Source organism: Triticum urartu, chromosome 1, assembly GCF_003073215.2.
Source record: "Triticum urartu cultivar G1812 chromosome 1, Tu2.1, whole genome shotgun sequence".
Lineage (NCBI taxonomy): Eukaryota > Viridiplantae > Streptophyta > Magnoliopsida > Poales > Poaceae > Triticum > Triticum urartu.
In genome coordinates this window covers 255,261,550-255,287,831 of record NC_053022.1, presented here as the reverse complement: position 1 = coordinate 255,287,831, position 26,282 = coordinate 255,261,550, and the positions used below count along the sequence as shown (strand labels likewise).

At 48.9% G+C, this 26,282-nt stretch overlaps 2 protein-coding genes across 3 annotated transcripts in view; both read right to left on the bottom strand.

Moving 5' to 3' along the window:
* Positions 1-961: 961 nt before the first annotated feature.
* On the bottom strand, positions 962-2,038 carry LOC125528653 (chitinase 2-like). Its single transcript, XM_048693125.1, has one exon. It carries the CDS (start codon positions 1,981-1,983, stop codon positions 1,039-1,041), a length of 945 nt encoding a protein of 314 aa, XP_048549082.1. The 5' UTR covers positions 1,984-2,038; the 3' UTR covers positions 962-1,038.
* A 2,465-nt stretch (positions 2,039-4,503) lies between these two features.
* The window catches only part of LOC125506089 (ABC transporter G family member 25-like), a 36,484-nt gene continuing 14,705 nt past the window's right edge, over positions 4,504-26,282 (bottom strand). Inside the window, exons 1-14 of one of the 2 annotated variants that reach the window (XM_048670974.1) lie at positions 17,652-18,335; positions 17,247-17,510; positions 16,968-17,031; positions 16,726-16,869; positions 16,612-16,646; positions 16,116-16,189; positions 14,916-15,640; positions 14,152-14,448; positions 13,254-13,700; positions 13,022-13,170; positions 5,754-6,043; positions 5,540-5,664; positions 4,918-5,070; positions 4,504-4,837 (exon numbers count right to left, since the gene is read on the bottom strand). In XM_048670974.1, coding sequence (XP_048526931.1) covers positions 4,920-5,070; positions 5,540-5,664; positions 5,754-6,043; positions 13,022-13,170; positions 13,254-13,700; positions 14,152-14,448; positions 14,916-15,640; positions 16,116-16,189; positions 16,612-16,646; positions 16,726-16,869; positions 16,968-17,031; positions 17,247-17,510; positions 17,652-17,688 — 2,802 coding nt within the window. In that variant the 5' untranslated portion in view covers positions 17,689-18,335 and the 3' untranslated portion in view covers positions 4,504-4,837; positions 4,918-4,919. Of the gene's footprint in view, positions 4,838-4,917; positions 5,071-5,539; positions 5,665-5,753; positions 6,044-13,021; positions 13,171-13,253; positions 13,701-14,151; positions 14,449-14,915; positions 15,641-16,115; positions 16,190-16,611; positions 16,647-16,725; positions 16,870-16,967; positions 17,032-17,246; positions 17,511-17,651; positions 18,336-26,282 lie in introns of those variants that run through there. The other variant, XM_048670967.1, reaches the window with a different exon arrangement.

The following is a 26,282-nucleotide window of genomic DNA, read 5'->3' as shown; positions in this document are numbered from 1 at the left end:
GGGCAGGCAGCGCGCGGCGGCGAAGGATCAGGAGAGGCGCACCCGCGGATCCAGTGTGGTGCCTCATGGTAGAGGTGCAAGCGTGAGTCGTCGTCGAGGAGCCGCCGCCATCTCCTGCCATCTCTGCGGGCGAAAGAAGGGGATGAGAATGACGACCGAGAACTTCTCTCCCGTCCTGGTCAATCGAACGGCAAGGGTATTTTGGACTTTTCCTATGGGGCCCAACCGACAGATAGCAAATTATCAAAGTCCCAAGTAAAGGGTGGCACCAGAAAAATATCAAAGTCCAAAGTAAGTTGTGGCAAATAATCACAAATCCCCCTTTTTATGTTTTTTGAGTTTTGTTAGGATTTGTGTCCTGCTTAGAGATGCGAGGCGGCGGCAACTCTCTGTAGGTGGAATAAGGTCTTTCCTGCCTAGCCCTAGTTCTGATGGTGTTTCTAGCATCGTCAGGGGGCGTATGAAGGTTTATCTCCGGCGGATCTCATGGAATTCGTCCGGCGTTTGTCTTCGGTGGATCTACGTGGATCCGGTTTTCGTTCGTCTGTCTACAGGTTGGATCCTTCCAATCTACGCTTCTCTTCATCGGCGACGATTGTTGTTCTGATGCGTTGGTCCCATCGGGTCTTAGCACGACAACTTCTCGACTGTTTACTACAACAAGGTTTGCTCGTCTTCGACGAGGGAGGGTGATGACGGCGGCGCGCCTTCAGCTAGCTCCAGTGCTTATAGTCATCACTAGGTGGTTTACGAACCTGAATGTATTTTTTATTTCTGTGTTTTTTATACTACCTTAAGGGTCGAAGAATAGATTGGAAGTTTCTCTTGCAAAAGGAAAGTTTAGAGGAAGGGCTAGAAAGTTATGGATATGTTGAGAATGTGCTATAAATAAATCTCAAATGTAAATATTACGTACATTTTCCAATAATTTTAAGCCTAATAGGGTGCAGTCAACCAACAATTAAAATCGGATGCTCATTTTATTCCATATGATTTCTCTAAAAAATCGATATACGCAAACCAAGAAGCTGTGGGTAACTAGTAAGTGGTGGCATCAGTCAACAGGGCCTGCGACTGTGTCTCATACTTGAATCCTTGGTTCCGGGAATGGTCTGCAGCCCAGACAAAGATGCCGTAGAGCTTGCCCTGCCCCTGCAGAGTCCGGCAAGCACTGAGCGCGGTGTCGACCGGCACCGAGGTGTTCGTCGCCGCCGTGGTGAAGCTGGCCAGGATGTTGGCTCCAGGGTAGTTGGCGATCTGCTCGTCGAAGAGGCTGACGTACTTCGCCGCGGTGGTGCTTGCGCCGTAGGCGTAGAACTGGAAGTTGACGTAGTCTATGGCGGCCCCGTGCGCCGCCCACAGCGTCCTGTAGTAGCGCTGCACGTCGGCGTTGCCGTACGGCGCGATGGACGCGAACCTGATGATGCCGCTGCTCTTGAGCGCCGCCACGAGACGGCCGGCGCACTCGGCGAAGGTGCCCGGGTCCACCTGGAACTGCTCGTAGTCGATGTCGATGCCGTCCAGGTCGTACCGCTGGATGATGCCGGTCAGCGAGTCGACGGCGTTGCGGACCCAGGAGTCAACGCCGGAGGTGACGTTGAAGAACACGGGCCTGCCGTTGACCGTGGCGCCGCCGAGGCTGACGGCCACGCGCACGTTGGGGTTCCGCCGCTTGACCTCGGCGACCGCGGCGGGGGTGAGCACCGTGTCCTGCCAGAAGACGTTGAACCGGCCGTTGGTCGGGGACGGTGGCTCCGTCGCGGTGGTGTAGTCGATGACGAACGCGAGGATGAAGTCGAACCGGGCGCGCGGGTCGACCGGCACGTCCGCGAACCTGACGCCGTTGTAGAGGGCGCCGATGTAGTCACGGAAGAGGTTGGAGTTGGAGCTTCCTGCCGCGGTGGCCATTGCTGCTGGGGCGTGTAGATGGAGGGCGAGGAAGGCGGGGAGAAGAGTCGCTGCGATGAGCTTTGTGGAGCCCATTGGTGGCTTTTGTTACTCCTGCTTTTGTTCGGGGGAGCGATTGGTTTTTGCACAGCTTGGATGGTTCAGCCGCAGTATTTATAAATGCTAGTGCGTTTTGCGGCTAACGATCAAAACAAGCGATCGAATGGACTTGTTCTGCAGGTGATCAAAGTCATCTGCTTACTTTTCAACAGAAAATCTCCTCCTCAATCGCTGACTCTTGACATTGCAGATACATTCACACGGAATAATGCATATGGAGAATTCATAATGTAACAGATTAATTAAGCGAACTGTCTTCACTCTTCAGGAATATACGATGCTTTGTAATCCCTCTGTTCACTGTTCAAAAACGTCCTACATTAGTGAACAGAGGGTGTAGTAGTTAATAAGCAACTTTGACCACCAATTTTCAAACCACATAATATTTTATGTTCAGTATAATAAATGTTGTTTCATCTGGAAAATAATAATAATGTTGTTTTAGGGTGTTGAGATGGATATAGTTACTCCCTCTGTACCATAATTCTTGTCGTGGTTTTAGTTCAGAGGGGGTACTTTTATGTGAATATGTTGACATGGAATTCTAGGATACTATGAAAATACTAACATTTATATTTTACCAATCCAAATAATATATTTAAAGCTTATGGCATTCAAGATATATATTTATGTTTATCTTCGTCTTCATCTTCAAACTCGCCGGCAGGGAAAACTTGGAAAGGTCGGACTTGGTACTACCAAGATTTTAATTATAAGGTGGGAAGTCCACGGAAATGACTTCTATGTTCCAACATTACTGCCACAATGGCTGTGGGAATTCTTCCAGAAGATAGTACATGCCCTGGATGGCAGGACGGTAGGATTAGGCACACGATCCAAGAAGTCAACTGTTGCATTGCTATGTGATTGAGTTTACCAGCTACCAGCTACAGTACAAGATTGTAATTTTCATAGCTGTGACTGTAGCGACGTGGAAATAATGGTTACTAATAGAGAAATGTCTAACAGCTCTGGGTGCCCCTACACTCTCATGAACAGTAAATTCATAAAAAATTAAAAGAAAATAAAAAAAGCTGAAACTTTTAGGGATCAAAGACTATCAAAGGTTTGATGTTCCTGCAAAGTTTCAGCAACAAATAACCTTCGTGGAGCCCTCTCCAAAAAAACAAAATCACTGCTCAAAAATGCACATAAAGTTTGAACAATGATTTTGATTTTTTATTTGAGTGCTCTTTGAATGTTATTTTTAGCTAAAACTTTGCAAGATCATCAAAAGTTACATGATGTTCGATGTCCCAAAGTTTCAGATTTTTTTTTGTTTTGTTTTGAATTTTTTTTGAATTTACTGTTCATAGAGGGTGTAGGGGCACCCGGGGGCTGAAAATCATGTCTCTTACTAATAGTATCGCTAGCTTTTTACCTAAAAGGAGAAATGTATGTGTGGAAGATTGAGGAATTTTGAGTGTTTGGAGTTTTGACTTCGAGCATGTGTAGCAGTAAAAAATTCTCCTTACAAGATCCAAGATCCCAATTTGATAATGTTGGTATACCTATGACTTAAAGTGATTTATTTATCATAAAAGGCTAGAAAATTAATCCTTACTTAGATTTTGAGGGCTGAAAATCACTTTCTGGCGTAACATCCGGGCCCAGCTTGGATCGGTTCACTTAGAATACCTAAGTTGGGGAAGCATGACGAAATGATTTGAGAAATATGATTTTAGGAATAGCTTTAAAAAAATGGTAGACTTACACGTGATATTTACGGACTTAACAGGACTAACCCCCCTACTACCCTCACTACCCCCCCCCCCCCCCCCCCCCCCCTCCGAGCTTCAGTGTGGGCCTCGCTTCCCCCTAATTACGAATCAAAACAGCCCACATCAGCCTGTATGTCACCTCCCGAAAAAGTTGTGCGTAGTTGTAGCATTGCTCCTTTAGAAATAGAAGATCACAACAGTGTTATAAGATCAAGAGCCTTTAGAAATAGAAATAGAAATAGAAATATATATATATATATATATATACCTCATTATTATTTTTAATATACTTATGGGAGTACGTACTCTTGCTCCTCATATACCATATAGATGAATCTTTTATACCTTATTATTATTTTTAATACACTTCATTGATAATTACTAGATACCCTAAAATGGATTTCATGAAAAAAAAATCATGTGTGCCTCGTATTTTCAAAGGTTTATGTATATACTAATTTGTTTGTACGTGAAAAAGGTATATTACAAAAAGTAGGTCGCAAATGATATTTTTTTAACAAAACTCGTATTGAGATATCTTAGAATATTTAATGAAGTATATTGAGAATGATAAGGGGGTATAGTCAATGCATATACGAGGTATATTGAATATGGGAGCACATACTCTCAGGAGTACAGAAAATGAGTCCTATATATATGTATGTGTGTGTGTGTGTTTTTTTTCTTGTTATACATTCAAGGATCTTTCTCAATAAAAAAAGAGTTGCACCTTCCGCAGAATCCAAGGTAAGTGTGAGTTCCAGAGAAATGTGGATAATGTATTAAAACGACCAGACTGCTTTTCTGTCCTAGTAGAACTGGATTTCACACTTTTCATACAGCAAAATAAAATACAAAGGGACAATTTGAGATTACATTTGCATTCGAGAAATGAAGGGCAGCAAGTGTACAAACATATATGCTACCTATGTAGGCCCGATCCCCCCAAGAGCTTATGGACAAGAATAATAATTACAAATCTGCATATATTCTCGAGATCTCTACTCTACCAATGTGATAACCTTGTTATATACAAATTCCGCAGCAGTTGAATCTTGAATATTCAAGAGAACAAACCCTTGTTCTTTAGTTCGCGAGATGCTAAGAACCTTCATAATCCACATATCCAGGTTAAGTGAAATGAAAGCAGAAGAAAAATTGACAAAAACCTAATTATGTGCATACTTACGTCTATCTTAGCTTCAACAGACTAAGCAGAGCAACAAACCGGAAGAGTACACCATTAAGCATCATAATGCCGATGCAGATTGCAAAATAATTGATATTATAACCACCTTTTAGCAGTGCTCCACATCGAGTAATCAGCCATACACCAGAATACCTGAAGGGTAATACCGTAAGAATATGTGTTAGGATAAAGGGTAAAAGGCTTTAAGTTTGATTGTTATACTAACAGAAGAAACATTTGTACTGGACTTATAAAAGTTGGGGACCTGGTTACCTAAAATTTCTACAGGGCAACTGAACGAGGAACTGCTGATATTTAGTAATTTACTCTAGAGACTTTAGTACCAAATAAAAATAAAAATACATATGCACTAAGAGGATTAGTTACAATTTTCAGTATATGCCGGGGTGATCATTGCCTGCAACAACTTGCATGTGAAAATATTATAGATATGAATGAACAATTAGCTCAATATGCTTTTCTAGGAGTTAATGTTGCCTAGCCTGTGCTGCAGACAAGCTTAATTGAATGACAAGAACTCATCTTTTACTATTCATCGAGTGTCGATTTGCTGGTTAAGGAAATGGGAAATACTAACAACATTGAGGGAGAAACTACTAACTCTTTTGCTCCAGCAATAATGAAAGCTTCTAGTGTCCACTTGGGATAGCAGAATTGTTTAATAAATTGTGGAAATTTTGGGTCAGTGCCCACCAGGACCAGTACCACAGGTAGCAATGCAGAACACTGCAAGAGCAAAGTTCATTAAGCTAAATCACCTCCTGTAATTTGGATTTTCCATAGAATGGTAAAGTATTTGATAATTGCCTACTTACCAACTGAGCTAACCCCAGCTCAAACCAAATTGCGAGAGTATAACCTATGCCAGTTACACAGTAAACTAACGCAAGCAAGACCAAATAATTATCTCCAAGTGTAGACCGTGGATTGTTGAAGAAATAAAATGTTGAGAGGAAGACAATTGGTTTAACCACGGTGTTGAAATGATCAATAGTGTCTCTTGCAAGGAAGTAAGCTACAGAGCTCATGCCAGATTCTCTCTCCCTCCAGTATTGCAATCTTTCTGGTGAAAATGATCGCAGTGCTGCAAGCTGGCACAACAGTGCTGTGCACAAAGCAAATTAAAGTCAGGAAGAATGCTATTGTAAGTAACATATATTGCAGGTAAAGATGCCACATGAAGTGATAAATCAATTTTTTATTTTTATTTGACAAAAAATATTGTAAATTCTACAAGCTTATACTCCCTCCGTTCCTAAATACTTGTCTTTCTAGGCATTTCAACAAGTGACTACATACGAAGCAAAATGAATGAATCTACACTCTAAAATATGTCTACATACATCCGTATGTAGTAGTCATTTGAAATGTCTAGAAAGACAAATATTTAGGAACGGAGGGAGTAGATATGATAGAGGAGCCCTCCTCACCCCTAGCCCCCCCCCCCCCCCCCCCCCCACCCCTGACGCCCATGGCCTCCCCCTGCGGCAGCTCCGGCGACCTCGACCTCGGCTCCGCCAGCTCGCGCCGCTGGATGGACTCCGACGGCGAGTCCCCCGCGAGATCCTACAGCGAGGTTGCTCGGACGCCTCCGCCTGCCCCGGGCCTTGCCCTCGCCGCCTCCCTCCCCCCGGCTGCAACCGGCCCTGCCGCGCCGCCCCCACGCGCTCCAGCCGCCACCCGCCTCGGACCCCGCAGCGAGGTCCACCGCGTCCATGGAGGTCCGGAGGTCGACGCAGACGGCTTCCAAGCCCCCCGCCACAGGAACCGGCACCGGGGCGCGCGCCGCGATGCCACCCCACCGGCCCAGCGGCGCCACCGCCACAGCCCATCCCCGGAGGAGGCTGCTGGCCTCTGCTTCCGTTGCCTGGACCCCGACCACCCCGTGCGCGAGTGCACCAACGACGTCCGCTGTCTCCGCTGCCTCTACCCCGGGCACGGCTCGCGGAACTGCTGGAAATTCCAGCGCGGCGTCCTCCGTGCCCCCCCCCAACCACCGTCGCCGCCGCTGCGCCGACCGCTGTCACCCGGGAGACGCCACGCCCCCGCATCGCAGCCCCGCCCGCGGCGCCGCCCCAGCCCACGCCGCCCCCGCTCATCGACCCGGTGCGCGTCATCATTTTGCGCTCCATGGAGATGGACGAGGCCGAGACGGTGTTGCGCCGTGGGATGGTCGTCTCCATCACCGGAGATAGACCAGCGTTCGCCGCCGCGACGTTGAGCGCGTCATGTACTCATCCTTCGACCTCCTCCCCGGCGACTTCACCATCCACGCGCATCGCCTCGAGGACTTCCTCCTCATCTTCGCCACCAGAGAGCTCATGGACCGCCTCGCCGGCGACCACTTCATCAACGGCCCCGGGTTCACTCTGGCGCTCCGCCCGTGGAACAAGCTCGCCCATGCCCAGCTCGGCTCCCTGGACTGCAGCGTCGAGCTCGAGCTCCGCGGCATCCCGGCGCAGACATGGCATCTATCCACCGCCGAGCATCTCCTCGGCACCAGCTGCTGGATTGAGCGGCTCCACCGGAGCACGCGCTCTCGCGCCGACCTTGCCACCATCCGCCTCACCGCGCACACCCGCGACCCCGCGAGCATCCGCCAGGCGGCCATCCTGGAGATCGTCGAACCCGTCCCCTCCCGCAACCGCGCCCACGGCCGCACCCTCCCGCCTGCCGTGCGCACCCTCATCTACCCGGTTTCCATCATGCTCGCCTCGGCCACGCCCCGCCGGACCGCGCAGCCTCCCGCTCGTAATGGCCCCGGCCCGAGCGATGACGACGCACCAGACGGCAATGACGGAGACGTTGGTCGCGAGCATGCCGCGGGACGCAACCGCAGCCGCCGCCTCGGGCGTAAGCGCCGCCGCTCTTCCGGTGCCCCTGACGGCCGCGAGGACGGCATGGCTGTCGACTCCGCGTGCTGTCACGTGTCCAGCCACCATGGCCGTGCTGGTGGCGTTGCCGTCAACGCCGGGTGGTGCCAACCTCGCCGTCGTACGGCCGGGGTGGCGTTGCCCCCGAGGCGCACGCGCATGATGGACCCTGGCCTGCTGCTGGGGGACCCACGGGCTCTCGTCGCTTTTCCAAAAGGGGAAAGCGTCGGGGAAAGAAAAGGCTGGCGGCCTGTGACAATGCTACCCCACCCCCCTACGCCACCATCGTCCTCCTGCCCCGAAACCCGCACCCCACCACCCACCAGCTCGACAGCTGGCCGGCGACCATTGGCTCTGCCCTCCCCCAACCCTGCCCCAACCAGCCCGCCCATGTTGCCTTCCTCACATGGGGCGGGCCACACGATGACGGCACCGGGCGAGGCAAACCACGACATGCATGGGGATCAGGATGGCCCTGTGGACGGCCAATCGCTGGCTAGCGAGGTACCGGACTCCCAGCCTTCGACGCCTGCAGCTGGTCCGCTGTCGGGGCAAAGCAGCGCTCTGTCGCTGTCCCCCCTGGCGCTGCTGCGCTCGTTGCTGACTGGTCCACGGACCGAATCCCCGTGGTGGCGACCCCCGAGTCAACAGCTGGACCGGTCCTGGAGCCCCGGGAGGCTTCCGCAGGGGCCCCACCATGCATGGACGCGCCCCTTGCCCCAGCCGCGGCCGCTCAGCTGCTAAGATGCAACGCCCGCCCGAGGCCCAGCATGAGGCCCATCATGGCACGGGGCATGCGGCGGCCCGTCATGGGGACATGCAGGCGACGGCCCAACATGGAGACATGCATGCGACGCATTCTGTCGAGCCCAATGCCACGTCGTCGTGCCCGCCCGCGCGCTTCGCATCCCCCCCCCAATCACCCTACGCCGCTCCCACCCACGCGTGCCAGCGCCTACTTCCTGGACTCTGGGAGATTTCCTCGCCGCCGCCACCAAGCAGATCGATGTCGCCCTCCCACCCCCCGGCAGACGCCCGCGACGCGTACCTCCCAACTTCACCCCGCGACAAGGGCGCTCGACCGCCTCCTCGTCTTGCAAGTCCGCAGCCCCGCCGACGGCTGAGCGGCGCTCGCAGATCCACATGCTGCGAATCCTGGGCATCGTTGGGGTCGACCAAAGGATCACGTCGGCCGAGATGAAGGCGTATGAAGGCCTCTTCGCAACGCCCATCCCTCTGCCCATCCTCTCGGCCATCGCCGCGCTGGTCGATCGCGAGCTACCCGCGGATCCCATGATCGCGCCGATCACCACGGTGGTCGCCGGCAGCCCGATTGAGGCATGACCGCGCCCCCGCACCCCACCGTCGACCTCTTTTCCATGGATTACGAGCCCAAGATCCTGATCTGGAATGTGTGCGGCCTCAATGCGCGTGCCCGCCGCACCGCCATTCACTCACTTGTTGTAAGCGCTAATGCGTCCATCGTTTGCCTCCGAGAAACAAAGATGGCTTTGGTTTGCGCGTCGACTGTCCTTGAAGCGCTTGGCTCGGAATTCGATGACTATGTTTACCTCCCTGCGGACGCCACCCGTGGTGGTATTTTGCTTGCCTGGAAAAGCATGGAGGTGGCCATCTCGGACCCTGAGTTCACGTCAAACACCTTGACTGCTAGGGTGTCTGCCCCCTCTGGCGCGCGCACGCTGTGGTGGATTGCCGTGGTCTATGGGCCGCAGCTGGACGCCAACAAGATCGCCTTCTTACAGGAGCTACAAGACGTCCGGGCGGCTTGCGACGGCCCCTGGATGCTATGCGGTGATTTCAACCTCATATACCGCGACGAAGACAAGAACAACGGCAACCTCAATCGCCGCATGATGGGTCGTTTCCGGCGTGCTATCAACGACCTCGCGCTCAAAGAGGTCTACCTCAACATTCGGCGCTACACGTGGTCCAACAAGCAATCCCCCAAACCGTCGTGCACCTCAACCGCGTCCTCTGCACCCCCGATTGGGAGGACCCGCATGGGGAATGACATCTTCGATGCCTCGCCTCCGTCGTTTCCGATCACAGCCCCTTGCCGCTTGATTGCAAACCGGTGCCGCCAGGACATCGAAGATTCCATTTCGAGGAATTCTGGACACGGTTGGATGGATTCCACGACATTGTGGCGGGCGCCTGGCACTCCATCCACGATGACGACCCATTCCGGCGACTCATGCGGCACATGAAAATCACCGCGCGCAAGCTTAGTAGCTAGAGCACGCGAATTGTTGGCAACGTTCGCCTCAAGCTTGCGATCTCCAGGGAGCTCCTTCTCAGGCTGGACACGGCGCAGGAGAGCCGATCTCTGTCCCCGCACGAAGACTGGCTTCGGCGGCAGATCAAGGCCTCCTACCTTGGCCTCACCTCTCCTGAGCGCACCATTGCTCGACAGCGCGCCCGCATCTTGACTCTCAAGGACGGCGACGCCAGCACATCATTCATCCACCAGCAATGCACGTATCGGCGGCAGAAGAATCGGATACACGGCCTCACGATGGACGGCGCTTCGATCTCCGCCCCCTGCGACATGGCAGTCGCGGCTTACACGCACTTCGACGCCCTGCTCGGCCGTGAGACGCCCCGCGATTGCAGCCTCAACCCCACCGAGCTGATCACGTCCACAAACCTCGACGACCTCAACGCCCCCATTGACGCCGAGGAAATTTGGCAGGCGGTGAAGCACCTCCCTGCTCGAAAAGCTCCCGGCTCGGACGGCTACACCGTCGAGTTCTTGCGCGTGCCCATTGTCCGGAAAGATTTTGTCGACGTTTTCCAGCGGCTGTACGAGATGCGCGGTCGAGGCTTCTGCTCCCTCAACTAGGCACTGCTCACCCTGCTCCCAAAGCGCGCGGACCCTCGCGGCCTTGGTGACTTTAGGCCCATAAGCCTAATTCGCCTTGTCGCCAAAATCTTCACCAAGGTCCTTTCGCTCCGCCTCGCGCCGAAGCTCTGCAGCCTCGTCAGCACTTGCCAGAACGCATTCATCCCCAGCCACAGCTTGCACGACAACTTCATCCTCGTGTGCCAGTCCGCGCGCCTCCTGCACTAGCTCGGCGCCCCCCACGCCCTCCTGAAGCTGGACCTGGCTCGTGCCTTCGACACCATCAGCTGGCCGTTTCTTTTCGAGGTCCTCCGGCAGTACGGCTTCGACTCCCGCTTCCTGGAATGGCTCGCCATCTTTCTCTCCTCAGCCAGCACGAAGGTGCTCATCAACGGAGACCCCGGCCCCACCATCTGGCACAGGTGTGGCCTCTGCCAGGACGACCCCGTGTCTCCGCAGCTCTTCATCCTTGCCTTCGACGTTGGGTCACCTCCTCCGCCGCGCCACGGAGCTGGGCGTCCTACAGCAGCTGCACCCCTGGTGCCCGGTCCCCTCGGTCTCCCTCTACGCCGACGACGTGATCCTCTTCAGCCATCCCACCATCGGCGACATCACTGCCGTCAAGAGCATCCTGCTGCTCTTCGGCCGAGCTTCAGGCCTCCTGGTCAACTACTCCAAAAGCTCCGCCACCTTGATCCGATGCACTGCTGATGACGCCGCGCCCGCTGTCAACCTACCGGGCTGCCCCCTCGCCGAGTTCCCAATCACCTATCCGGGCATCCCCCTGACTCTACATCGCCCCACGGCTGCACAGCTACAGCCCGTCGTCGACAAAACGGCCGGCATGCTACCCACCTGGAAGGCGCATCTTATGAACAAGGCCGGCCGCCTCGCGTTCGTCAAGGCCATCCTCAGCGCAATCCCGATCCACCAGCTCCTCGCCCTCGCGCCCCCCAAGAAGACCATCAGGGCACTCGAGAAAATCCAGCGAGGCTTCCTGTGGGCTGGACGCGCGGAGGCAAATGGAGGCCACTGCCATGTCAATTGGCAACGTGTCGCTAGGCCGCTCTCGCTCGGTGGCCTAGGCGTGCGCGACCTCGGCCGGACCAGCCTCGCGCTCCGCATCCGCTGGTTGTGGTTCAGCCGCACGGACAGAACCAGAGCATGGGCTGGCCTACAGTTCACCGCCGAGGAGCGTGCATTCTTCTTCGCATCCACCACCATGCAAATCGGGAATGGCACGGAGGCCCTCTTCTGGGAAGATCGATGGATTGACGGGCGCTCCGTTAGCGAGATCGCGCTGCTCCTTTACGCTTGCATCCCCAAGCGTCGCCGCAAGCTCAGGACCATCGCCGATGGACTTCAGGCCAACCAATGGGCACGGGACATACACGGCACGATCGGCATACATGAGATCGGGCAATACCTACAGCTCTGGCAGGCAATCAGCCACGACCCTCTCCGCCGAGCCAGACCGCCTCTCCTAGAGGTGGAACCCCGCGGCGTCTACTCTGCCAAATCAGCCTACCTCGCCACCTTCAATGGTTCCACGGGCTGCGACGCATGGAAGCTCACCTCGAAGCACTGGGCACCCCCGCGCGTCCGATTCTTCCACTGGCTCGCCCACCTGGACCGATGTTGGACAACCGATCGCCTCGCCCGCCGTGGCCTGCAACACCCCGCACGATGCCTCCTCTGCGACCAGGCCCCCGAGACCATGCACCACCTCACCCTTGCCTGCCCCTTCGCCAGGAAGATCTGGCACCAGGTCTGCACTGGCTCAAACTCCCCTGTGCCCCGCCCGACAGCAGACTTCCCTCAACGACTGGTGGCGCACAGCGCAACAGGACACCCCAAAGCCCATGCGCAAGGGCCTCGCCTCCGCGACCCTCCTCGTCCCATGGATGATATGGAAGCATTGTAACGACTGCGTCTTCAACAGAGGCCGGCCCTCGACGACCGACCTGCTCACGAAGATCAAAGACGAGGCCGCCCTTTGTGCCAGAGCCGGCGCCCTAGGGCTTCGTGCCATTTTACCGCAAACATGGGACGTGCACTGATATGCCTCCAGGCACTGTAATTCCCTCCTAGGAGGATTGTAACCACAATGAAATGCAAGCTCTTCTTGCGTTTTCTCGAAAAAAAATGTTATGTATGGCCAGGTCAGGTGTTACAAATGTCTCTCGCCAATTATGCAGTCCGGTGTACCTAGTGTGTGTGGAGTGGTTCTCAATATTTTTGCAATCTAAGATGCTTTACAGGAACAGAATATTTCTTCTTCTGTTTTATTTTTTTGCTACTTTATGGTTTAGGACATTTATAAAAATAACACATGGTGCCAACTTACAGACTGCAATTATGGTATACCCATAAGAAGCTGCACCGAGTGTATCATCGTTTACTTTTGTGATGGTTCCAATGCATATGCCAGCAATACACAATATCAGGTAATCAACAGCCTGTTGCGTAGCTTCACGTAGACGTTGCTTAGCTACCCTGAAAACATAATTTGGCTATGGAGTTACAAAATGATTCACCAAACTCAAAGCAAGTTAGAGAAATGAAGGAGATCGGATTACCTCCCTAAATAGTATCTGTATTGTGCAAGTACACCGGGTGTTTTCCTATTCAGTAAATCATTTCTTTGGCTGACATTTTGGTGCACAGAATGTTTACTCTCTGTCTGTTCTACAGAAGATAGTTCTCTAGTAATGGACCCTACAGTATATAACTCGTGCATCATATTGATCTCCTCAAGGTCCTTCCGCATATCTTCTGGAACATCATATCCATTATGCAGAATCCAGAGAAGTGGCAAATGTTTAGGAGTGGCATGTCCGCTCATTTTTGTCTTTGCTATTCCCTCTAAGATGTCAATATAATAGTCTGGAGGATTCTCGCGGTCAGGAACCTTGATCCCCAGGCCTGAGAAATAATTTTCAACTTCACTTATAGGCCCATGGTAAGCAATAAGGCCGCCTCTTGCCAAAAGAACAAAGTCATCAAACATACTGAACAAAGTATAGCTGCGTAAAATGTTAATACATATTAGATCCAAATTCATCTTAATGAAGTACTCCCTCCGTTCCAAAATAAGGGTCTCAACTTTGTACTAGAGCTAGTACAAAGTTGTACTAAGCTTGAGACACTTATTTTGGGATAGAGGGAGTAGAAAAGAATGTGTAGAGAAGATTATTTTAGTCACACAGGGATAAATGACTTCCTGACTAGTCATATTTATACGACTCACTGTATAAAGTTGGGCATTACTACTACTCATGTCGATGAATTTGTTTTACCAAATTTTGGAACGCCAACTGATAGGTAGACCTAGTGTATTGGCCAGCTGATCAATTAATGTTACAATAAATTGCAAGAGCACTTTTCATATGAGCTATGTCTTTTCAACTCAAGATTAGAAAAGGATTCTTTCTGGAAGAAATAAAGGAATGATTAATTCAAAGTTTACAAGGAAACCTTGGTTGGTGAATCACTGCGCAAACATTCACGCCTTGGGATGCCTCATGACGAAGAGCTCTTAGAAGTTGTTGGGAGGAAGCACTATCTAAGCCTGTTGTTGGCTCGTCTAATATCAGAAGAGATGGTTCCATAACCATTTCAATCCCAACATTCACACGCTTCCTTTGTCCGCCAGAAATACCCCGCTTTTCCACTGTCCCAACAAGGGAATTTCTGATTTCTTGGAGCCCTAGTGACCCTATAACCCGTTCTAGAATGAGAACCTTATCAGCTTTTGACATGCTTTTGCTTAACCTGTTTCACAAAAGAATAGTGATTGTTAGAGGAAAATGATTGCCTTATGAAAGTACAATAAGGATATCATCAAAAGAGTTGCTGAAATTAATTAGGAGATATCACTTCTTTTAGATGCCTAGCAAAGAATATGCATCAACTATTAGGAGCCATCTAGGCACAGAACTTATGCCATACAAGAGATGATTAATTTATGTATGTGAAGGGGGGAATATGAATAAATAAGTAAATAAATGATATAACACTTTAATAATCAAACTAAACTATATCTGAAAAATTAAACATCGTTTTCAATGAATTTCGTGAAGAAACTGTAAAGAATAATATTGTCGAATTCTGCAGCGAATTGAAGTCTTGCAATGCTATGTCACTGATCCTAATAAAATTGTGCATTGAAAATTTTAGTGTAAGGCCAAAAGAATACTTTGGGAACACAAATGAATTGCGCTTTGTTATGTATCCAGTACCTGCAGCGTCCACTAAACCACAGATTTTCCTCAACCGTCAGGTTTCCATGTACGATATCATCTTGTGGAACAAAACCAATTATCTTCTTATATGACTGCATCGATCCGGATTTTCCATTTACAAGGACCAATCCATCCTTCTTATAGCCTGATGTTTTGCCTAACACAGCGTTGAGAAATGTGGTCTTTCCTGCTCCAGAAGGACCCATAATAGCCGTTATCCTACCTGGTGAAAGTTTTCCAGTAACGCATTGTAGAAGTTTCTTTTTCCCAATGGATAATGTCAGACCTTTGAAGGCCACCTCAAGCATTGGCCTCTGTGGTCTGTTTTCAGCAGCTCGAGACACTATTCCAGCGAGTGTTAATTTGTCTTTGTCTAGCTGCAGAGCTCTTTCCTTGTCAATCTGACTATATGCACGTCTGAACCTTTCAGTGCGAACATTTAGCTTTCTGCGATTTTTTGATCTCTTACCATTACCTTTATCAGCATGTAGTATCCCATCAGATGATGTAGCTAATTCCTCAGGTGCATCAGAAGACTCATACATTTCCATCTCATGCCTTAGTACAAGTTCTTTTGCTAATTTCCATCTTTTCCGTGCTGTTGCCGATTCTTGCGCAATCTTTGCTGCCTTTTTACGAGACTTCGATAAAATTTTAGCTCGAACTGCAATGAATTGATCAGAGCAATTGTACACCAGTAGTAAAATGACAATTAAGACAACCTGCATAAACAAGATCACGAGCGAATCGTTTACTAAATACTAGCATTAAAGAACGAGAACAAGATCGTTGGCTCTAAGTAAATAGGTATTGGTAACAATTTAGATGCTCCTGTTTATGTTGTGTGGGTTTCTACGAAAATCACTTGAGAGAGAAACTAGGATGCCTTACAGTCACAACTTATGCAGAAATTTACAGCATATAAACTTGCATTGGCGATAACAATCATATATATTAACAAAATAACTGGATCGTATTTACACAAAAGGAAATAAGACTTGCATTGGCAATGCATTAACATTGCATGTAATTCTAGGACTTATCAAATTGTTGTCTTGTTACAAATTCTAACAAGACAACAATTTGATAAATCAAAAGGTATAAGTTAGCACTATGTTTGTCGAGAAAATGTTTAGTGAAATGTATGAGTCGAAATGAGTGTCGTGGCCCAGAAAGTTGGCAAATTGCACTACTCACAATCAGTATGCCACCAAACAAAGCGATTTCTTCTTTTTCTGAATTCTCCTTACACCCGCCTTTCCATCTACACTCTGCAAAATTACATTAGATAAGTGATACAAAGGGTAGATCATAGCAATTGTAAACTTGCACGACTTGTTTGAATCAAGTGCTCTAGGCTATCTAGCTTTTAATTAAAAAGGTATGTCAAGCAACCGAAGGGGGTGAAAATTTATCTTTAGCAGACAAATGGAAGCGTTAAAATCATGTTTGGAGCTCTTCCATTTTGTCAAGCTCCAAACATGATTTTAACTCTAGAAGGAAGTGGGTGCAAACTAGTCGTTAGGATTCCAGGAAATGTTAAAATCATGTTTGGAGCTTGACAAATCATATACAGTATATTTGAACAAGACGCTTCTCAATAAGTAGAAGCACAGGTTATTCAATAAGTAGTAATTCTAACTCATGCTTCTCAATGGATGAAATTCAGAAGAAAAACAAACAAGATGCTTACTATTTTCACCAGTGGCACCTTTCCTGCAATAGGACCTGAAAAATACAAAGTTTGGTATTAGTTATCACTATAAACATAACAACGTACCACAGAAAGAGAAGGCTAATACACTACCCCTTGCTGCAGTTAAGTTTTTGGGTAGTGGTTGGGCAATGGTGCCCTGGAGGGCAGAAGACATCATTGGTAGTAATCACATCAGCCCAAGTATCTGCACTGCCGCATGTCTGGTTTGATCCGGGAGTTATTTGGTAAGAATACCTAATATTTTTTGTCACAGAGAAACAATATGTGCTATGAAATTCGTATGAAGAATGTCGCATGGTAAATAAGGAATCTTCAGTGTACATTACTCTTACGGGTCACAAAGGTTGGTAGTTTTATTCAGTGTCCCAAGAGGACAATAAGCACCCAAAGGACAAGCTGGACAAAAGAAGAATGGATTTAGAGCAAGTAAACATAACATTGAGAATACAGAATACCAACAAAAAAAGAAGTGGAGGAAGAAACTCTAAAATGATTGATGTATTGGGACTTGAGGAATATAGTGTGTGTGCGGGAAGGAATATAATGCTGTTGATTGCATGCATCATTAAGTTAGTGTCTAGGGGGTAATTTGTTTGGAAAGAAACACTTACGCATCATGCAAGTCAGTCCACGAGGGCAGAAGAAACCTGGACAGCATGGCCTGCAATTCTCTGCTCTGGACGGAACCGGGTTTTCAAATGAGTTGTTTGCGAATGAGTTCGTGTCCTGGGTTGAGCAAGCCCAGCCAGATTGGCACCCAGGTGCCCATGAGAACTGATTGCAATTCCTACTAATCCTTACACTGCTCTTGCTTCCCAAGCTGCTGAGATATAACTCTATTTCAGCTTTCCTGCACATCATCGCAACCAATCTCCCTGCATACACAACACATTTATTTTATTCTGGAAATATTTATGGGACACATTTTCTTTCATCAACAGAACTAAAGGCATGTACTTCAATTCTAGCTCCGGTCAAAGCAATGTGATATCTTCTTTGGATGATGTTAGTATTACCTCTTGGAAGGTACTCGTATACTGGTTGTAACAACATCTTATATTATGGGACGGGAGGAGTTGTACTCTTATGCTTTGTTTGAATGTATGTATTCAGCCCAACGAGTTGAATTGAGCTGCAATACCAAATCAACCAAGGTATTGAAATAGAATGCAATTCAAGATTTTCTGTTTGGATAATTTGAAATCTAAAGAGAGCAACCAATTATAGTCCCTTTCTGTTTGGAAGTATTGAATTGCAGAGTTTGACCGAGTCATCCCCGTCTCCTCTTTCTCGCGTACACAGCCTGCCTGGCCTCCGCCCCCTTAGCGACCGGCGTGCTCAGCCGCGACGATGCCGCCGGCTGCTGCTGCGCTGCGCGGCGCTCCTTCCAGAACGCTTCTGCTCGCCGCTGCCCTTCCAGAACGGCTTCTGCTCCGCCCGCGCGCAGTCCTTGTCCAGCTACAGCTGCGGCACGTGCGCCTGCGCCCCGGTCTCTTCTGCCCCGCACCGGAGCAGCAGCAGCATGCTCGAGGACCTGCTCGTGGCCGCCAACGGTACTGCAGGAGCTCGAAGTTGCGGATCTGGAGGGCTCGCGCGCGTGGGTGGGGGTGGGGGGAGACGCGGTCGCCGTCATCGAGGCCACCCCCTCTCTTCTCCTCCCTATGCGGGAGTGCCCTCCATGGTCGAGCTCCTGGCCACCTTATTTCTTTTCGAGAGAAGCGAACCTAAAGTTTTACGCGACCAGCGATTTCAGCAGAGCAACTAGCTACTCCCTCCGTAAATTAATATACGAGAAAGCTAAAATCCAGTCGGCAGGATTTCTGCAACGGATCCAAACACATTGGATCTCGTCCGTTCTAGATCCTACGGTCGTGCGCGACCCCATGTTTTCTTCTTCTCTCCCGCAGTTTTTGCGCTCGCTCCCGATGATTTCGTTCACCGCGGTCGCTCCCGATGATTTCGCTTCGACTTTTTGAGATCGTGAACGAGATAGGCGGGGTTTGTTTCCTAATTTTTTGGCGAAGGAAGGTTAAATCAGATTCCTTTTTTCTCGTATATGGGCAGCGAATTTTTGGGCGGAGGTTGATCCTCGTACGTGGGCAGCAGCGATTTTTTGGCGGAGGTTGATCTCTTGTTTTTAAATGCAAAAATAAGAGCTACTTGGGAATCGATCACCCATTGTCTTGGTAAAGAAATTTGGCAACTAACCAACTGACCTAGTGCTTGTTTTGTGGTAACTATAGGATAATCACACCCCGCACGGAGAGGTGTGGTTAGGGCTGTGGTGAAGGCGCACAATGTGGCCATGGCATGTATCCAAGAAACCAAATTATCTGTGGTGGACAGTAGGATGGTGCAAGAGTGTTGTGGGGCTGAGTTTGACAAGTTTACCTTCTCTCCCGCGGACGGGACGCGAGGTGGAATTTTACTCGCATGGGTTGGGGCGAAGTTCAATCTCCCTAATGTGGATGCTCGTAATTCCTTTATTGCGGCGCATGGGAACACGACGGATGGAGCCCCTTTTGGTTTGGTGACGGTGTACGGACCACAACAAGAAGCAGAGAAGATGGTTTTCCTGGCTGATCTGAAGGCAACGGTGCAAGCCTTTCCAGTGGGCACGCCAATGTTCCTCGGAGGAGATTTCAATCTGATAGCACAGGCGACGGACAAAAACAACAATAACATCAACCGCAGATGTTTGTCGGCCTTCAGGGGCTTCATCAACAAGCTACAGCTAAAGGAATTATACATGCACAGCCGTCGGTACACTTGGAGTAACGAGCAAGAGAGGGCCACTTTGGTGAAGTTGGATCGTGTTCTGTTTAATGACGCATGGGACGCTAGTTTCCCTGGATGCCTGCTGCAAGCCCTCTTGAGCGAGATGTCAGATCATTGCCCGTTGCTTCTCACATGTGACACTTCCTTTCGGCCGGCGAGGCAGTTTCGTTTCGAGAATTTTTGGCTCAAGATGGAAGGGTTTGATGAATTGGTAAACAGGGTGTGGCGGCTTCCAACGACTAATGAAGAACCTATTGCCTGCCTTGCGGAGAAGCTGAAGCATATTGCCAGAGAGTTGAAGAGCTGGGGGGCCAAGATGGTGAACAACATTGCGCTAAGATCGGCGATAGTGAGTGAAATTGTGGCCAAGCTGGATAAGGCGATGGAAAGGAGGGATCTTATAGTTGAAGAAAGACAGTTCAGGGCGGCTCTGAAGGTGCAGCGACTTGGCCTTGCCGCACTGGAGCGGACGATCTGGAGGCAAAGGGCGCGCATTCAATGGATCAAGGAGGGAGATGCTAGCACCCGCTTCTTTCACTCCAAGGCATCGGCGAGAAGACGACGGAAGTATATCCACAGAATTCTGTTCGATGGCAAAGTTTGCACTGAGCAGCCGGACAAACTGGAAGCTATGCACAATTTTTTTGAATCCTTGATCGGTGCAAAAGGAGAGAGAACGACCTGCCTCAATTTCGAGGAGCTGGAGATCCAGCTGGTGGATCTTACGAAGTTGGAAATGCCGTTCACGATGGAGGAAGCTACAGCTGCAGTAAATGAGATGAATGGGGAGAAGGCGCCAGGGCCGGATGGGTTCACCAGACTGTTTTACAAGCACTGTTGGGGGATCATCAGTGAAGACATCATGAAGGCGCTGCAAGCATTATACAGAATGAATTTCTCCAAATTTCACCTGCTCAACGACGCCAATCTAATCCTGCTGCCCAAGTGAGAAGACGCCGCGACACCGAGAGACTTCCGCCCCATCAGCCTGATTTCCAGTTTTGCGAAGCTCTTCACCAAAATACTGGCTATGCGGATGAGGGATCGAATGAAAGAGATCGTACAGCCGTGCCAAAATGCATTCATCCGTGGGCGAACTATCCACGACAACTACACATATGTTAGTGGTTTGGCAAAGGCGTTCAGACAGGCGAAGACCCCAGCGCTTATGATAAAGCTCGACATTGAGAAAGCTTTCGACACAATCTCGTGGGAATTCCTTTTGCATGTTCTGGAAGCAAAGGGTTTCGGGGGTAGGTTCAGAGATTGGATTGCCGGCCTACTATCTTCCTCTTCGTCAAGGGTCATGGTGAATGGAGGGCTATCGGAGAAAATTTTGCACCAAAGAGGGCTGCGGCAAGGGGACCCCCTCTCGCCGCTGTTATTCGTGATCGCCATGGATTGCTTGGCAGCCCTATTCAATTCGGCAGCGAAGGCTGGAGTTCTTCAGGAGATTGGCGCTCAAAGGATGCCATTCAGGACGTCTTTATATGCGGATGATGCAGTGTTGTTCATAAATCCTTGTGCTCAAGAGATAATGGCAGTGGCCGATCTGCTCAAGGCCTTTGGGGGCGCTACAGGTCTGATGACAAATTTTACAAAGAGCTCTATCACTCCCATTTTGTGTAGTGGGGTAACACTGCCGGCAGTCATCCACTCGCTCGGATGCGAGATCAAGGCTTTCCCCTGCACCTACCTCGGTATGCCACTGTCCGACTCAAAGCTTCGCAAGGTGGACTACCAACCAGCGCTTGACAAACTTTGCAACAAGATGAAGGGTTGGATCCGGATACACTTTTCCATGGATGGTCGAATTCTGCTGGTGAAGCATGTGCTCTCTGCGATGGTGGTTTTTCAGATGATGGTCGTTCAAATGCCGGTGTGATTGCAGAAGAAGATTGATAAGCTCAGGAGAGGCTTTCTCTGGGAAGGAAAAGAATTTGCAGTGGGCGGCAAATGTCTGGTGAGCTGGTGCATAATTTGCAGACCAATGATCTTCGGAGGGCTGGGGATGACGGACTTGGCTGCGCAGAGCACAACGCCGAGGCTGAGATGGTTGTGGATGTCCTGGACGGACCCAAGCAAGGCCTGGTTGGGGCTGCCTCTGCCCACCGATGCTAGAGTTCAGGAGCTGTTCATGGCTTCAGTTCAGTTCCATCTTGGGGATGGACAACGAATTTGCTTCTGGACGGAGCCCTGGATGCATGGAATAAGTTTCTGTCATAGCTACCCAGCGTTGTTCAGTGTCTGCACCCGGAAACGGCTCACGGTGGCTCAAGCGCTTACCGGCGATCGTTGGACGCGTCACCTAAGGGAGAATCTGACGCCGCAGGCTGTCCATGAGTTCACCGCCTTGTGGGTTCAGCTACAGGGCGTGGCACTAGGCCAGCATCCGGACGCAGTTTCCTGGCGGTGGACGGCAAACGGCGAGTTCTCCGCTCAGTCGGCCTATGCTATTCAGTTTGAAGGATCGATGCGGACGAGTTACAAATAGCTGATCTGGAAGTCAGAGGCACCACTGAAATGCAAGGTGTTCTCATGGATGGCCGTGCTTGGCAAAATCCTGACCGGGGACAATCTGGAGAAGCGAAACTGGCCTCACAACCCGAGGTGTTGCCTCTTTAATGCCCAGTGAGAGACGCCCGCTCATCTCCTTGCTAGCTGCCCATTCACGATTAGCTTGTGGGAAAAGATTATGCAAAGGTGCAATCTGCCTTTGGCCCTCGTGCCATCGCCAGGCTCCGAGAACATTTGGGACTGGTGGTACCAATCAAGACAGCAGGTGCCGGTGATCCACAAGGCAGCTTGGAGCTCACTTGTGCAGCTCACGTGGTGGACTGTGTGGAAGGAGAGGAACGCACGCATATTTGAGCAAAAGAACTCGATAGAGGAGCAAGTGCTTGATCGGATAAAGAATGATATCATCGATTGGACTTTGGCAGGCAAGCACAAGGTAGCATGGATGATTCACAGGCCACGGGAACCAGATTAATACACTTCATCGTTGGTAGGCTAGTCTTGGTGCTTTCATCTGTCGGTCGCTAGATACTAGCTTTGTATCCTGGGCATATCCAAATGCCCCTGTAATAACTCTATCCTAATTTCAATGAAATGCTGCATCATGCAGTCTTTTCGTAAAAAAATAATAATCATACTATTTTAACTTGGTTCATCTCTGCTATAATAGCCAACCTTCGTTCAACAAAAAATTTATCACGTCGTTTCTCTGACTTTTCGATGTTGGTAATTTTGTAGTTAAGTAGTAGCTCGCGGAATAGTTATCGAGTTCCTAAAGGTACAATTATCTTCATGGTTATAGTTACCAAACTGTTCATGTTCAAGTTATCTAGCTGCTCATCTTGTGGTTACCAGACTTGTGTGCAGATAACATGGTAATATACGCACCATAGAGATGATAACTCACATACAAAACACCGCGGTAACTATTTGACCCACGAAAAAAGTTGTTAAAAACATACTCATAGTAAATTCTCTGTAAATTGCATGGTAATACACGCACATCAGAGCTGATAACTTACTTAGCCCAAACGTGATAACTTTTAACCAGGAAAGAAAAGTTTGAAACACCCCCGGTGACTCATATGTAAATAACATGATGGTATACACATAGTAGAGCTGATAACTCACTTACAAACAACACGAAAAGATGTTAAAACATACCATCGACAAACTTGTGTGTAAATAGCTTGATAATATAGACTCACGGATCTGATAACTTAAGTACAAACACCACGATAACTTTGATCCGTGAAAAAAGTTGTTGAAAACATATGACCGATAATTTTTGTCTAAATAGCATGATAATATAGACTCTCGGGCCTGATAATTTAGGTACAAACACCATGATAATTTTGAATCTGGGAAAAAGATATTAAAAACATATCACTGATAATTATTTGCGTAAATAGCATGATAATATAGTCTTTCGAACCTGAAAACTTAGGTACAAACACCACGATAACTTTGCCCCATGAAAAAAGTTGTTGAAAACATACCACCGGTAACTTCTATGTAAATAGCATGGTAATATACGCTCCAGACCTAATAACATGGTAAATAAACAAGCGATTCGGGTGACAAAACATTTTGAAATTTCAAAACAAAAAGAACCCGCGATGACATTAGCTTTTCTGCACTTTAGTGCATTTGCATGTGGGGAGAAAGTTGAAAGAAGTCATTTTTATGCCCGAAATTTGCCTATGTAAACATCATGGTAACTAATGTAACATATATGTGATAACTGGCATACCCTATGCGTGGTAACTTTACGTAAAAAAAGTCGTCGGAACATATCAACATGGGATCTAGTTTCGAAGTTCTCGCCGCGACGATTCTTTTATGTGAAAACAATTTTTCAATCGGAGCGATGGTTTGGCCTACGAAACATTTTGAATTTTTTGAATCACGAGGGAATCTATAGTGATGTCATCAATTTCGTCTCACATGCATGCATGTAATTAAGCTCTCTAAAAAATGCCATGTATGTACATGATGGAGAAAAAAATCACTAATTATCACATGCATATGGAAAAATGGACTGCATGCAATCGCGAGGTAGAACGGACTGCATGTGGATCGTCCGGATCTATTGCTAAAATCAGGACATCTGGAAGATAGCACTGTCCATTAATATAATAGCATTTAGATCGCTACTATAGTAATCTAAACGTTCTTATATTTCTTTACAGAGGGAGTAGTAGTTAACTAGGGCTCCTTGGAAGCCTCGCAACGACCATTTAACGCGCTTTCACCCATTCATTACGTGTCGCGCTCTAGGCGCTTCTTTTGAATTTTGTTTTTTTATTTTTCGCACGCGTTTTCGCCTTTTAAACGGTTTTTCGGGGTTTTTCGACATTTTGTTTTTTCATCGATTTCCCATAGCTTTTCGATAAAAAAATAGATTTTTTTCACGAAAAAACGTGTTTTTTCCTTTCTTGAGCGTTATGTTTTTGCTTCCGCGACAGATACGGTTGTGCTTTAGCGAGAGTCATGGTCGTGTCTCTTGGAAACGAAAAAAACGCATTTTCTATTTTTTTTTCTTTCACGAGAGTCACGGTTTGTGCTTTCGCGAGAGTCACGGCCGTGCCTCTCGAAAACGGGAAAAAACGTGTTATCTATTTTTTTTCCTTTCGCGAGTCACGGTTTTGCTTTCGCGAGAGGCACGCTTGTGCCTTTGCGAGAGTCACGGCCGTGTGTCCTTGGAAACGGAAAAAAATCGTTTTCTTTTTTTTTCCTTCTGCGAGAGTCACGGTATTGCTTCCGCGAGAGGCACGGTTGTGATTTCGTGACACGCACGGGCGTGCCTCTTTCGGAAAGAGAAAACACCGGTGCTCCCGGTTCGGTTTTTTCGTCCGTTTTTTTGTTCGGTTTTTTCGTAAAATAAAGTTCGTCAAAACCTATCAACATGAAATCTAGTTTTGAAGATCTCAACGCGAGGAATCCAACGGCGAAAACGGTTCAAGATTTGGACGCACGGTTTGAGAGATAAAACATTTTGAATAAACATATCTACGAAAAATGGGAAAACTTTCAGGTTGCGACAAGTGGCGCGCTGCATGGGCGCCACTTGTCGCAACCAGGGGAATTGGAGTGATCTTTGCAACGAGTACTCCTCAACTAGTGATTTCGCGATTTCAGAGCAATAGATCGACAACTCGGTAAAGGTAGCCAAATGGGTCGGTCCTGGCGTGCTGGCTGATAGCCCACGTGTCTGGCCCGTGGTGGACCTGGCCTGAAACATTTATACTCGGGCTGTGCCGGCATGTGGCCCGCCTAGGGCCGTGCCTGGGCCAGGGAGCGCGGTACGAGTGCCGGCCTGACACGGCATGTGTCTTAGGCGTGTCTGGTTGGGTTGTGTCATGCCAGCCCATTTAGGACAGGTCGGACCGTGTCGTGCCGACCCATCTGGCCAGTTCTCCTCGGTATCAAGGGACTCGAAATTAAGTCAAGTTTCCAGCACTCAATACCATGACCATCCAAATGGATGTATTGGGTGCTAGCGAAATTCATGTTGAATACATACATGTGTAGTGAGTTGAGTTGGTGTCAATGATTTCCCACAGGCCGAAGAATTAGTTAATGGATGTTTATACATAATGTTTGATAACTTCCCAACACCTCTTGAAAAAAATCAATGGTGAAGCTGTTAGGTCTGGATGCCTTCCCCGAAGGAAGATCAAACAAACACCACTAATTTGATCTCGCCATCTCGGCATGACTTGTCCAGAGAAGAGAGGTCAAGTCTAGGGATATTCGGCAGGTCCGAGTTAGAGAACTCGATAGCATTCTCAAGTTCCTAATGGTGGACGAAAAGTGCTTGTGAAGCTCAAGGTGTTTGCCAGCCTAGGTGGTGAACTGCCCATTGTCAGTTTGCAACAGTGGGATGAAGTTGCAACAACGGGGGCCATTAGTCTTGATGTGGAACAATTTGGAGTTTGCATCTCGCATGCGCAGCCACATCACCCACGAAGTTGGTGAATTCAGATGCTTCAAATAGAAGCCACACAAAGGAGCTTATGCTTAACATGTTGTCTGAGGCCGATATCAGCAATGGTTAGAGCTCGGTGGTTTTGGGGTTGAGCATAACAAGCATTGAAGGAAGAGCCGCCCCCGGTCTGTGGAGTAGAAAGTATGACCGATCTCGATTTTCTCAATTGACACAAAGACGTCCATGCAACTGTTGTTCAAAGAGCTCCATGATGTTAAGAGCCGCACATAACACATTGACCAGCCTCCGATTGATCCCGTATTGCTCTTATCCTTGGCCATGTACAAAGGTTGAACATGCACATGGGAAGCCATGTTGACAACAGGGAAGGACAGATAGCCTTGAGTTGTTGATAAAGGCA